The sequence below is a fragment of the Mandrillus leucophaeus genome, unplaced genomic scaffold (genome assembly GCF_000951045.1).
Source record: "Mandrillus leucophaeus isolate KB7577 unplaced genomic scaffold, Mleu.le_1.0 Scaffold243, whole genome shotgun sequence".
In the NCBI taxonomy this organism is placed as follows: domain Eukaryota; kingdom Metazoa; phylum Chordata; class Mammalia; order Primates; family Cercopithecidae; genus Mandrillus; species Mandrillus leucophaeus.
The window spans coordinates 291,200-303,620 of record NW_012102510.1 but is presented as its reverse complement, the minus strand read 5'-3'; the positions used below and the strand labels follow the sequence as shown (position 1 = coordinate 303,620).

Genomic DNA, 12,421 nt, shown 5'->3' with positions numbered 1-12,421 from the left:
GCTTGAGGAAAAGTGGTAACTTCCAGGCATCCCTCTTTCTCCACACTACTTGCACTTACCCTGGAGCCTATTCCTAGACTGCACTTACCTTCAACCACCGTGTGATCTAAATTCTTCGCAATCTACTGTTCTTAGTGTTTTTGGTTGTATCTCCCTCTCTCTTTCACATCACCAAGCATTGTCTTTTAACTCATGTAAGGTAGAAACAGTACTTGAATAGTTTTCTACTTTAAAAATCTAGAACAATTAGACACTCTTGAGTACAGTTTTTTTTATTTTTAACCTTCAGTAGTTCCTTATTAGTGAGCTCAAATTACAATCTACTTGAATGTCATTCTTTATCTCCCCAACCACCCCTCCATTAGAATCAAGATAGTCTGCAATGGAGATTCAGAATACAACAACCATTATAAACAATAATCATAAATTCACAAAAACTTAAACTTTTTCCTAGAACTGCTACTCCTTTCAAAACATAATTCCTCTGTTGGGCAGGAAAGCACTATTTTCAGAAAAAGCCCAGCAACACCTAAATTGATGGTTCAGACAGCACAAAAAACTCAATGAAAAATGAAAAACTGGAGAAATATCAAATTTCCATGGGTAGGAAGTTAATCAACAACATATCATCTTTTCCGAACAATGTTTATGCTCACAAACCAACAGTCCAAACGCCTTACAGAGAACATTCTTTTTTCTAATTTAAATACAAGATGTGCTTCTGCTGGTAGAAGTACTGAGACCCATGGAAACAGACAGTCAATGATTGGGTCACAGATAAACATCCATTCAGAACCATTCAGCTGGTTCTGAACTCTACAGTGGCAAATCATTTCTAGAGGAGTTATTTACATACCCAAACAGATTGAAACCTTCACCCTTTCCTGATGACAGATCTTAGTTTAAAACTATTTTTTTAAAAGTATAATTGTATAATGTTACCATGGAAGTCTTAGCATAACTACTTTGTACCTTGAAACTTTACTTCATAGTTGATAAACAGTTCTGTCACCTGAATTTTCAAATTTTCTTTTAAAGTGTCAATATAAATTCCAACATTTCTCAATGCTCTGATATTTAAGAACAACAAAAACAAAAAAACCCCACAAAATTAAACATTGTATCTTGAAAAAACCCAACAACCTACCTTTAAACTAGACTCATAGTCTGTGTTCACTTTGAACATAAGCCCAAGTCGTAAATGAATTTCCTTGGCTCGACAAAAGCTGGGATCAACATAAAGCACCTCCTGAAATGCTTTAATTGCCCTGAAAGAATATAGACATAAGATATCTTAACTTTTTAACACGTGCATGAATTCTTGCTTGGTAGTACATTGAAACTTCTGTTTTATGCAATATTGTTTTAAAGGACATGTCGGTTTTATAAAAATGATGTTAATAAATACTAAAAAAGTAAAATTGAAAAGGGGCATATGGACCTTTTATATAATTAAATGTATATAATCTAATTTGATATAAAGGGGAAGGAAGATCAGTTGAATTTACTCTAAATTATTCAAACAGACAGTACTTCATGGTTTAATCAAATTATCAGTATAAATAACTGATTTCATTGTTTCTGAAATTTCCTAGGGGAAAACAGGGTGGGGCAGACAGGAAAGTTTTTAAGGATATGGATTAATTTTGTTTCTAGTCTACTCTGTAAAAATAAGTCTTCTTTCTAAAATTTTACATTTTTGTCTTCCATATTTAGGCATACAAACCACCTGTACCTTATCTTTTATACTATGTGAGATTAAGAGACAGTCTTCATATTTTCCAAACTGATATCCAATAGTACCTGCACCATTTGTAGAAATGATCATCCTTACTCCAAAACTCTATGTTGCTACTTTGTTCTAAATCAAATATCCATATTTGTGTAGGTCTACTTCTCTATTCCATTCCACTTTTCTTCATCTATCAGTTTCATCTTTGCCCCAAATTCACAGTGTATCTTTTATAAAAGGTTTTGATTACTAATAGAACAAGTTCAGGGATTGGGGAAAGAAACACTTTTCATTGAATACATTTTTATATTGTTTAATTTGACCATGTGAATGTATTACCGACTCAAAAATAAATACTAAAATAATGACAAAGAAAAATGTCTACTTTGAATTTTGAACATTATATCAGATATAACAGTATATTCAGTATCATTTTAGGTTCTTCTACATGATTTAAAGCTTCTTCCAAGCACAAGCTAATATATTCTTTGCAAAACTTTTAATCAATTATCTCTAGCCCTACAGACCTTAAAGTGGCTATTTAGAATCTTAGATGCTTTCAAAACAAAAACAATCTTTTGTATAAAATAGATCAAAACATCATAGCCACAAAATAGAGCAAAATAATACTTCATGTCTTTAGTAACTTTACTTTGATGGACTCATACATTATTTACTTCCCAAAAAATATGTGAATGGTTATGTACATGTTTACTATAAAATTAAGAGTCCTAAAAGGTAGTGTTTATTGCAGATGGCAGTGAGGGGTGGAACATAGGTCTGGCATCAGACACCTTTACCCTGATTATGACAGTACTTAACTTTCTTCTGAAGGGGAGCTGGGTATCCATCTGTTAAGTGGATTTTTTTTTAAGTAGGTGGGGTATGTGTGTGTTTTATTATCTGATGTAGATAGGCTTTGAGGCAGGAGAGGCGAACTAAAGGACTGACAGGCAAAAACTGGTAAATCACCATTCTCATTTAAAGGCAGCTTCCTACTTATTGCAATCAATGTACACTTAGGGGTTGGGGCAAGTCATATGTTTGGAAAAGGCATCAAAAGGGTTAGGACGAGAACAACTGCAGCAATAAATGGTGCCAATTAAAACATATGGTGTGACTGGGAAAGGGTATACAAAGGCTTTTAGAAGCTTCTGGGGTGACAGCAGTATTTTATTTCTTGACCCAGGTGGTGATTACATGAATGTTTATTTTATAACAACATGTTAAGATATACACTGATGATTTATGCATTTTTCCATAGGTATGTTATATTTTATAATAATAAAATTATGTATAATGCTTCTTAACCTTACCTTATGATATGACCAGAAAACTCTCTAAAGGAATGGGTCAGAACTAAACAATGTCCACACATGCCAATAAAAAACCCAGGCAGGCCTGAGTCAAAGATATGAAAGAAAAAGAATGAAAGTGGAAAAGAAGAAAGAAATAATAAAGAATTCAGGAAAGGAAAAAGGTATAACAAAGGGTATGTGAGCAAGAGAAGGAGAAGGAACACAGTACAAAAACAGCCCCTCAGGTGCAGTATTTCCTACTCTCAGTTTCTATTTCTAGCCTTTTCCCTAAACATAGTATTTGTGGATGTGTCTTACTCCATGGGTGCCTTTAGCACAGACATCTTTTCCATTTAGTTCACAATGTCACACAGGTGCAAAGAAATATGAGTTTAACATGTTCTCTATGTCTGTTAACAAACTGCGGTTAAAAAAACACACACACTATTAATCTATAAGCAAAAACACATGTTCCAAATAACAGTCGTCTGGGTCTACGTTTACTCTTTAGGGACTATTAAGTGCCCAGGACAAGGTGCAACCTATAAATATAAAATCAAAGCTCTCCTCGTTGACCTTTCAAAGTTTATCTCTAATCGAAAACCTTATAGACCCAATCTTCTGCTTCTGTATCTCATTACTAGATTACTGAAATAGTCTCCTTAAGGACTTTCCTTGCTCTGCTCTGGCTTGTACATATTCCCTCAAACATGTGGCTCCTGTGATTGCCTAACAATTATGATACTATAAATAAAATCTCCACGTTGCACTCAAGATGTGTGAGCAGTACCTATTCAACTCCATTTCCTCTTATGCCCTATTATTGCTCCTCCTAAGATATGAACTGGCTTATCTCAGGAATTCGTAAATACTGGTTCTCTTGACTTCACTGCTTTTCCTTACTAATTCTCCTGCTCTATAATATTTTGATTCTTCTGCTCCCCTCTAAACCCACTATTATTGTCAAGACACACTACCCAAACTGGTCAACAACGATTTTTGCTTAGGGTAAAGCAGCAGTTAGGTCCACTTTACAATCAAATCATTTCATTCACTACCTATCAGTGTGCTGTCTCCAGTTTTTCCAAGTGTATTCCTTGAGGCCTGTATTTCTCTTCTATGTTTAATATCCTAAAATAATACAGCAGAGGGTTCAAATGTAATAGATGTTTACTTGTACCATCACGTTTACAGTTAATTGATGGGACTTCTTTACTGATCAGTTCTTCTCATCTAATACAAAACACATTATTCGAACATGTAAATTCATTTCCTTTTCTACACTTTTACCCATGCTCCTCTCCTCTGTGCATCTTCAGGTTTCTCCATCCCAAGAAAAACAAATAAGTAAATAAATAAGAAATAAAAACACTGGGGGAGGGGGAGAAGGAAGTTGAAGGGAAGGTGGATTTGGAGTTAAGAGTTTGGAGTTAGAGTTGAGGGAGTGGGGGAGTAGAGAAAATAAGTAACACTCAGACTACATTCTAATTTTGGTCATCAGCTTACCACATTCATATTTCACCAAAATGCAGGTGGCCAGAACATGATCTCTATGGCACAAACTAGACTAAATCATCAACACATTCAATTTATGCTAACCTCAGAATTCTGACAGAGAATTTTAGAACATGAGAAATAGCTACCAGAAACCATAAATATGTTTATGATACAATCCCTGGAAAGGTTTACAGTTTTCAAATCCTTAAAGCATATTCTCTAATGAAACAAAAGAAATGCACATTGTTCTGCATGGTATCATTGGTATTTTTCTTAAAATCTGAAAAATACAGTTTTATATCATCAAAATAATTTCTATAGATTTTCAGTTTCAAGGTTTTTATCATTTAATGTTTGCCACTGTCAACCATTTTAAAAAGAAAATGATGCAAAGCTAAAACCTCAATAACACTACTTACAAAAAACATACACATGTGCTGAATATATTTCACAATGGTCATTTTTAGTAAGATTTCTACAAAGTCATTTTTTAAAGCCTCCTCTAAAACTACAGTAAAAATAATAGTCTTAATATTCTTAGCACAGTTTCAGTACATTTGGAAAGACACATAATAAAACTTTAAGTTGGCTGGGCGTGGTGGCTCACACCCGTAATCCCAGCACTTTGGGAAGCAGAGGTGGGTGGATCGCGAGGTCAAGAAATCGAGACCATCCTGGCCAACGTGGTAAAACCCCATCTCTACTAAAACTACAAAAATTAGCTGGGCGTGGTGGCGCGTGCCTGTAGTCCCAGCTACTCGGGAGGTTGAGACGGAAGAATAGCTTGAACCCAGGAGGCAGAGGTTGCAGTGAGCTGTGACTGCACCACTGAACTCCAGCCTGGCGATAGAGTGAGACTCAGTCTCAAATAAATAAATAAATTAATTAATTAATTAATTAAAACTTTAAGTTCTCTGAGGCTAATAAGCTGAACCGGAGATTTCTCACAGAGATGTATGAAGGGATAAATCAACTAATTCCACAAATTTTCATACTAACAAAAGAATATTTTAGCTCTAATTTAGTTATAACACATACATACACAACACAGATATACATATGTATTAGGAAATTTAGAAGTTGTCTCTAAATAATTAGAAACATTTGATGAAGCAAGAGACAGGTAAGATTTTAAAAGATGGAGATGGAAGAAGGCAAAAGTCACACAGGTAAAAAAAAAATGCTTCAGATGTTTTCAGGGAAACGTTAATACAGTGTGACTGGCACAAAGAATATATTAATATTTAGGGGAGCAGTAGGCTAGAAGGATTATTTGAGGTTCAATCAGAAATGACCTTAAATGTGAGGCTAAATTAGAAATATCATACCCTGGATTATTCGCACTGACAGTTGCTAATATATCACCTGTCCTGGTTCTTTTCCCCTCTCTAGCCCCTCTTCATCACTTCAGGAGTGGGATTATTTTCTTTCCCCTACCCTATTGCAAGATTTATGTTTTTATCCACAATTTCCCAGAAGCCTAATTAATCAAAGCCCTTCCAAAATTTATCTGGCAATCTAAGTATCACTGTTTAAGTGTAATTTTATCAGAATTGCCTTAAATCTGCTACTTATTTTCCAAAATGAAAGTATATATAATAAACTCAAAACATGTTAACATCAACTGCTTAATTTCAATGGAAATATAACAGCATGTTTGTATCATGACAGCTCAAAAATACAATTAGATGTTTGCCAGGCTCCATGCTAGACAAGCCTCAGAATCAATGGTATCACCATGCATTAGGTCTATGCTGCATTATTCTTTCGTTCCATCAAAAAGCTGTAAGAACATCATTAAAACCACTATTCTTTTTCTTTACTGAACCCAAAGCAGTGACTATACAGGAGAGCAGAAATTCCTACACACCTGAGAACACTTGTGACTAGTACAGTGCTATGAAAATAAATCCTACAGAAACTTTACACCAGGCTCCGTGGCTCACACCTATAATCCCAGCACTTTGGGAGGCCAAGGCAGGAGGATTGCTTGAGCCCAGGGGTTCGAGACCAGTCTGGGCAACACAGTGAGACCTCGTCTCTACAAAAAATACAAAATAATTAGCCAGGCATAGTGGCTCAAGCCTGTAGTCCAAGCTACTCAGGAGGCTGAGGCAGAAGGATCACTAGAGCCCCGGGAGGTTGAGACTTTAGTGAGCCGTGATTGTGCCACTACACTCCAGCCTGGGTGACAGACTGAGACTCTCAGAAAAAAAAGGAAAGAAAAGAAAGAAAAGAGAAAAGAAGAGAAAGGAAACAAGAAAACTTTTCTGTCTTTCTGAATTCATTTCTACCTCATTCTCCTAATCCTTTTTGATGTCAAAGTAATAATTATCACATTTCCTTATTAAGCCTGTCAATTATATTTGGGGGCTTAATTTCCAAAATCCTATGCCTCTAGCACAGTATCTCTTACATTTGCTGCCATAAGACCATTCTGATATTGATCAATAGGAAGAAGGAAAAAGGTTACAGGACAGAGATAGTTAATAAAGATTCTTAGGAAGATATATTTAGAGAGATGGCTATAAGCTATATTAGGAAGAATGGTTTCTATTGTACTGACTTTATTTTTTCCCCCAACTATCTTTTTTTAGTCTAACTTTTCCTTGCTTTGTATTTCACTTACTCTCACCCAAGGATATAGGTTTCCTTCCAAAGGCAAGAAGCTCAGTTCAAGGTATCCCCGAGCAATTAGCCACCTTAATGAATAAGAACAAGTGAACGCAGGGGCTTGCATGCATGCACATGTAAAGGAATGGCAAGACTGGTTTCTAGCACTCTGCTGCATATATTTTACACTCTGCTTCTATGTCTTCCTTTATCCTTCTCAACATCTTTTAAGTTTGGTCCCAGATTACTGAGTAAAAGTAGCTGTTACCATGAGTCCAGTGAGGATGGAACAGTTGCATGGTCTCCTCTGTCTAAGAAGAGGCTGCAACTGATACTGGAAAAACCGACCAAATAATTGTACTATCTAGAGGCTAACCAATAAAATCAACTCTGAAAGAAAAAATAGGTAGCATAACATGACAATAGGTTAACAATAACACTATAGTTAATAAAATTGCTCTCAATAACATTTTAAGTCACCAACTGAGACACACGTTGGTCACACATACTATCATAAAATGCTTAACCTCATCAAATGCCAACAGACACAATTAGCAAATATCACATTTTACTTAAATTATAAATGTACCAGAGATACAATACTCTGAAACATCATAGGCAGATTCTTCATACTGACAATACAAAACAAAAACCCATATTCATCCCTAGAAATATTTCTCAATAAATCCCAAAGAACCTGATATGTGACAAAAAATTCCTGATCCCAGTAATCAGTAAGTATCTACAAATAAAACACAAACATAGTTTTAACCTAAATAAGCTCTAATCAATTAAGGCTGTACTCTAAAACTATCACCAAGCACCTACTCCATACTTTCTAATTTTATAGCTGTTAAAGAAATAGCAAGTTAAAGCAAAAATGTGAGGCACAATTTGTGAAAGAACATTTGATTAACAAGAGAAAAACACAGCCAGAGTGAATTCATAAGATAGGGTGTGAGACGTATCATTTTAGGAAGCAGCTATAAGAATTGAAACTCAAGACATGAGAAAATGATGGTAACCAGGACAGGATCAACAGAGCAGGGGGCACTTATTAATGTAGACATGGCATTGTCCTTGTATCATTCGGTTTCATTTCTTAGGTCAACTGAAAAATATAGAAATCATATGTAGATAAGGAATCACAACTACAAGCTTGCTAACTTAACATGGCCATGTGCTTATTAAAGCAATCAACATTTGAACTATTGACAGGTTCACCTCACTACTAATTTTATGTTCTTAACCCCAGTACATAGAGAGGCTTACAAATTGCTACAGGTATGCGAAAACTGGCTGGTATGAGGTAGAACTGAAGAATTCCTCCACTCGGGTTTCACCTAAAATTATTTCTAGTTGGCCATAAAGATTACATCATTGTGCTCAAGTGAATAATGACAAATACTGATTAAATAATAACCACCTATCAATCTTAAAACCTGGGGACAGAGTACAATAAAATATTTGATTGGAGAATATGAGCATAAACTTGCTTCTGCCACTCAACAGTTACGTAATACTGACTGACACACACACACACACCCCTGCTTTCTCCATCTACAAAATTAAGGTAAAATTAAGGGGGAAAAACTAAATTATCTCTGAGACCACTTCTAATTCTAAAAGTTTAGAATTCTGAATTCTATAAGTAGGCTATTAAAGAAACGGAAAGATTTTAAAAGTCTTAATCTATTTTTGGTTTTAAATACAATACACTGAACATTAAGTTAGGAGACTTTATTTAGGATAGTTTAAGAGAGAATAAAATTACAAAGTTTCTTCATAAAAATCAATTATACCTTTGTAAGATTTACAAAGAAAACCAGTGATCTAAATCATTATAATACACTATATACACACAGGTATTCTCTAACAAAGCAGTGCTTCAACACATGATCAAAAGTCAACAAGACCAAAAGCTAAGAAAAAAGATACTAGGAAAAATCATCCATGTATAAAGCCTCCTCTTTAGGGAAACCATATAAAATCATTATCAATGCATATGTAAACGTTCTGTAATAAGTATTCAGGGTGCCCAACAGATATATGACAGAGTTGTAACATTTTGCCAAACACTCAATCACCTTCCTTTGGACTCCCACAGAATTCACCCGGGAGCTTAAAATTCTGGAGCACTGAAGGGACTCTGAAAAGGTCAGATATGCTAACAATAAAAAAATGCCGCCAGGTGTGGTGGCTCACACCTGTAAATCCTAGCATTTTGGGAGGCTGAGGCAGGCAGATCACTTGAGGTCAGGAGTTCGACACCAGCCTGGCCAACATGGTAAAACTCCGTCTCTACTAAAAATACAAAAACATTAGCCAGGCATGGTGGTGGGCACCTGTAATCCCAGCTACTTGGGAGGCTGAGGCAGGAGAATCGCTTGAACCCGGGAGGTAGAGGTTGCAGTGAGCCAAGATCGTGCCACTACACACCAGTGACAGAGCAAGACTCTGACCCTCCCCCTACCAAAAAAAAAAAAAAAAGGAAACTACATTGGGTTTACATTTCATAAAATGTGCTATATCTCATTTGATCATCAAAACTCTATAGGAAAGGCATGTGACTGCTATGTAGTTTTGTTTTTTAAACAAATGAGGAGGCCGGGCATGGTGGCTCATGCCTGTAAATCTCAGCACTTTGGGAGGCAGAGGTGGGAGCATGCCCTGAGGACAGGAGTTCAAGATCAGACTGGGCAACATAGGCGGAGGCCCTATCTCTACAAATAAAAACAAATTCGCTGGGCATGGTGGCATGTGCCTGTGTGGTCCTAGCTACTTGGGAGGCTAAGGTGGAAGGACTGCTTGAACACAGTAGATTGAGACTGCAGTGAGCAGCAATCACACCACTGCACTCCAGCCTGGGCAACAGAGTGAGACCCTGTCTCAAAAAATAAATAAAATAAAATAAAATAGAATAAAAATAAATAAACTAATGAGGAACCAGACCTAGAGAAGTTATTTAACTCAAGATCAAACTAAGTGGCAATGCTGTAACCACAATACCAATCTTTCAGCTAAAATAATATATATATATATATATTTTTTCCCCCCATTAGCGCATACTATTGTCTGGTAAACAGAAAAACAACAATGGGGCAAAGGCCATAACAGGGTACTACACTTTACAGTTTAGAAAATCTTACATATTGTTACTATTATATTTAATCTCCAACTCTGAAGTGGTACTATTCTAGAGAACTAAGAGTTTATGAGTTGGTGCCTAGTTACTGGATATTGGAAAGTGCTATCTGGTATGTGGCAGGGAGAAGCGGTCAATCTTGTCTAGAAGTCTGAAAACTAGCCATCATAGACCATTTACCCACATATCTTGACTTCTGAGATCATAGTGATTTGCCAGTTCAAATAACTTGGGGAACACCAGTCCATAATGAATGACTGAGAAATTCCAAAAAGCTTTCTAATCTAAGCCTTCTTCAACAGAATCTTATACTAGATTCTTTCAGGAAAACATACAACTCTAAAAATCTAAGGTGAGTCAATACCCTTCAAGGAACAATCTAATCATTTAAAGAGATTACTGAAAAGTGTAGGTTTAATGACAGCAAATTTTGTATTTATTACACACACACACACACAAAAATCAAGCACAAACAAAACAAGCCATTTACTGAAAACAACTGAATTACTGACTTTATGTCAACTTACCACTGAAATGCATTATAATGGAAGTAGACCAAACCAAGACCATATAAAAAGGCAGCATTCTGTAAAGGAAGGGAAAAAGATTTTTAGGAAAAATACTTGTATCTAACATATATGACGTTATTACTGTAAAATATGGTATCCAAGATGTTTTAAGTCCTAAAACTCTATCATAAATTACAATATATTTACAATATATTTTTAAAATACCAAAATAACAGTGATCAGATGGTACAAATTCCAATCAACTTAGAGAGGTATTCCAGCCCAGAAATAAGAATATTTACTAGCAGAAATTTTATGGTCAAATCTAAAATTAAAAATCGATTCTTCAGAAATATGAAAATGCTCAGCTTATGTTATCCTATTCTCTCTTGCTTGTATCTACGTTCTTTCTCTGGTTCTTTCTGCTTCTTGAATTGGATTTAATTTTATATTTAGTACTGCCAGGAAGGTAGCTATAATTCAAAGTAAATGCACAAGATAAACCTAAAACAAATTTTAGTATTTAAGAAAAATAGTATCATGCCAATCATCACCTAGGCATGAACATCTTGTGCTTTAAATATCATTGACTCCTTTTGCCGTATGAAACAGACATGCGTCAACACTTATCCTAACTTTGACTTCTGAACTCCAAATAGGAACCGGCAATTTATATAATTTATATTTATATAACTCCCTGTTTTTTTTCTCTCTCTCTTTTTTTTTTCTTTTTAAAGAGACAAGGTCTCGCTCTGTCACACCAACGTGATCACAGCTCACTGCAGCCTCAACCTTCTGAGCTCAAGCAATCCTCCCACCTCAGCCTCCCAAGTAGTTGGGACTAAAGGAAACTGACACCATGCCCAGCTCCTACTCATTTTCAAAAACAGCAAAGGTTTGAGTACCTAGTATATGTTTTATCAATAACCAAGCAAATCTATTTTACTAAATTTTCCCTATTAAAAAAGAAGGTAAAGCTTTCATACTGATCTGTGTGAACAAATTTCATCTTCTAAATTCTTGACTCGGATCAGGGCACCTCCCTTGGGAGATCAATCCCCTGTCCTCCTGCTCTTTGCTCCATGAGAAAGATCCACCTATGACCTCTAGTCCTCAGACCAACCAGCCCAAGGAACATCTCACCAATTTTAAATCGGGTAAGTGGCCCCTTTTTTACTGTCTTCTCCAACCTCTCTCACTATCCCTCAACCTCTTTCTCCTTTCAATCTTGGCGCCACCCTTCAATCTCTCCCTTCTCTTAATTTCAATTCCTTTCATTTTCTGGTAGAGACAAAGGAGACACGTTTTGTCAGTGGACCCAAAACGCCGGCGCCGGTCACGGACTGGGGAAGGCAGCCTTCCCTTGGTGTTTAATCATTGCAGGCACACCTCTCTGATTACTCACCCACGTTTCAGAGGTGTCTGACCACGCTGCAGGACGCCTGCCTTGGTCCTTCAGCCTCAGCGACAAGCCCCACTTTTCTGGGGGAGGGGCAAGCACCCCGACCCCCTTCTCTCCCTGTCTCTACCCTTTCTCTGCTTTTCTGGGGGGAGGGGCAAGCACCCCGACCCCCTTCTCTCCCTGTCTCTACCCCTTCTCTGCTTTTCTGGGGGGAGGGGCAAGCAC

The 12,421-nt window shown here is 36.5% G+C and overlaps 1 protein-coding gene across 10 annotated transcripts in view; it reads right to left on the bottom strand.

The window, feature by feature from the left end:
• Nucleotides 1-12,421, bottom strand: part of KDM6A (lysine (K)-specific demethylase 6A) — a 241,204-nt gene that overhangs the window by 86,648 nt on the left and 142,135 nt on the right. For 9 of the 10 annotated variants that reach the window (XR_001006367.1, XM_011982800.1, XM_011982801.1 and 6 more), the window contains exons 5-6: nucleotides 10,813-10,871; nucleotides 1,148-1,268 (exon numbers count right to left, since the gene is read on the bottom strand). Coding sequence is in view for 8 of the 10 variants with exons in the window: in XM_011982800.1 (XP_011838190.1) it covers nucleotides 1,148-1,268; nucleotides 10,813-10,871 (180 nt within the window). In the remaining 2 variants the exon portion in view is untranslated. The remainder of the gene's footprint in view (nucleotides 1-1,147; nucleotides 1,269-10,812; nucleotides 10,872-12,421) is intronic. The other variant, XM_011982809.1, reaches the window with a different exon arrangement.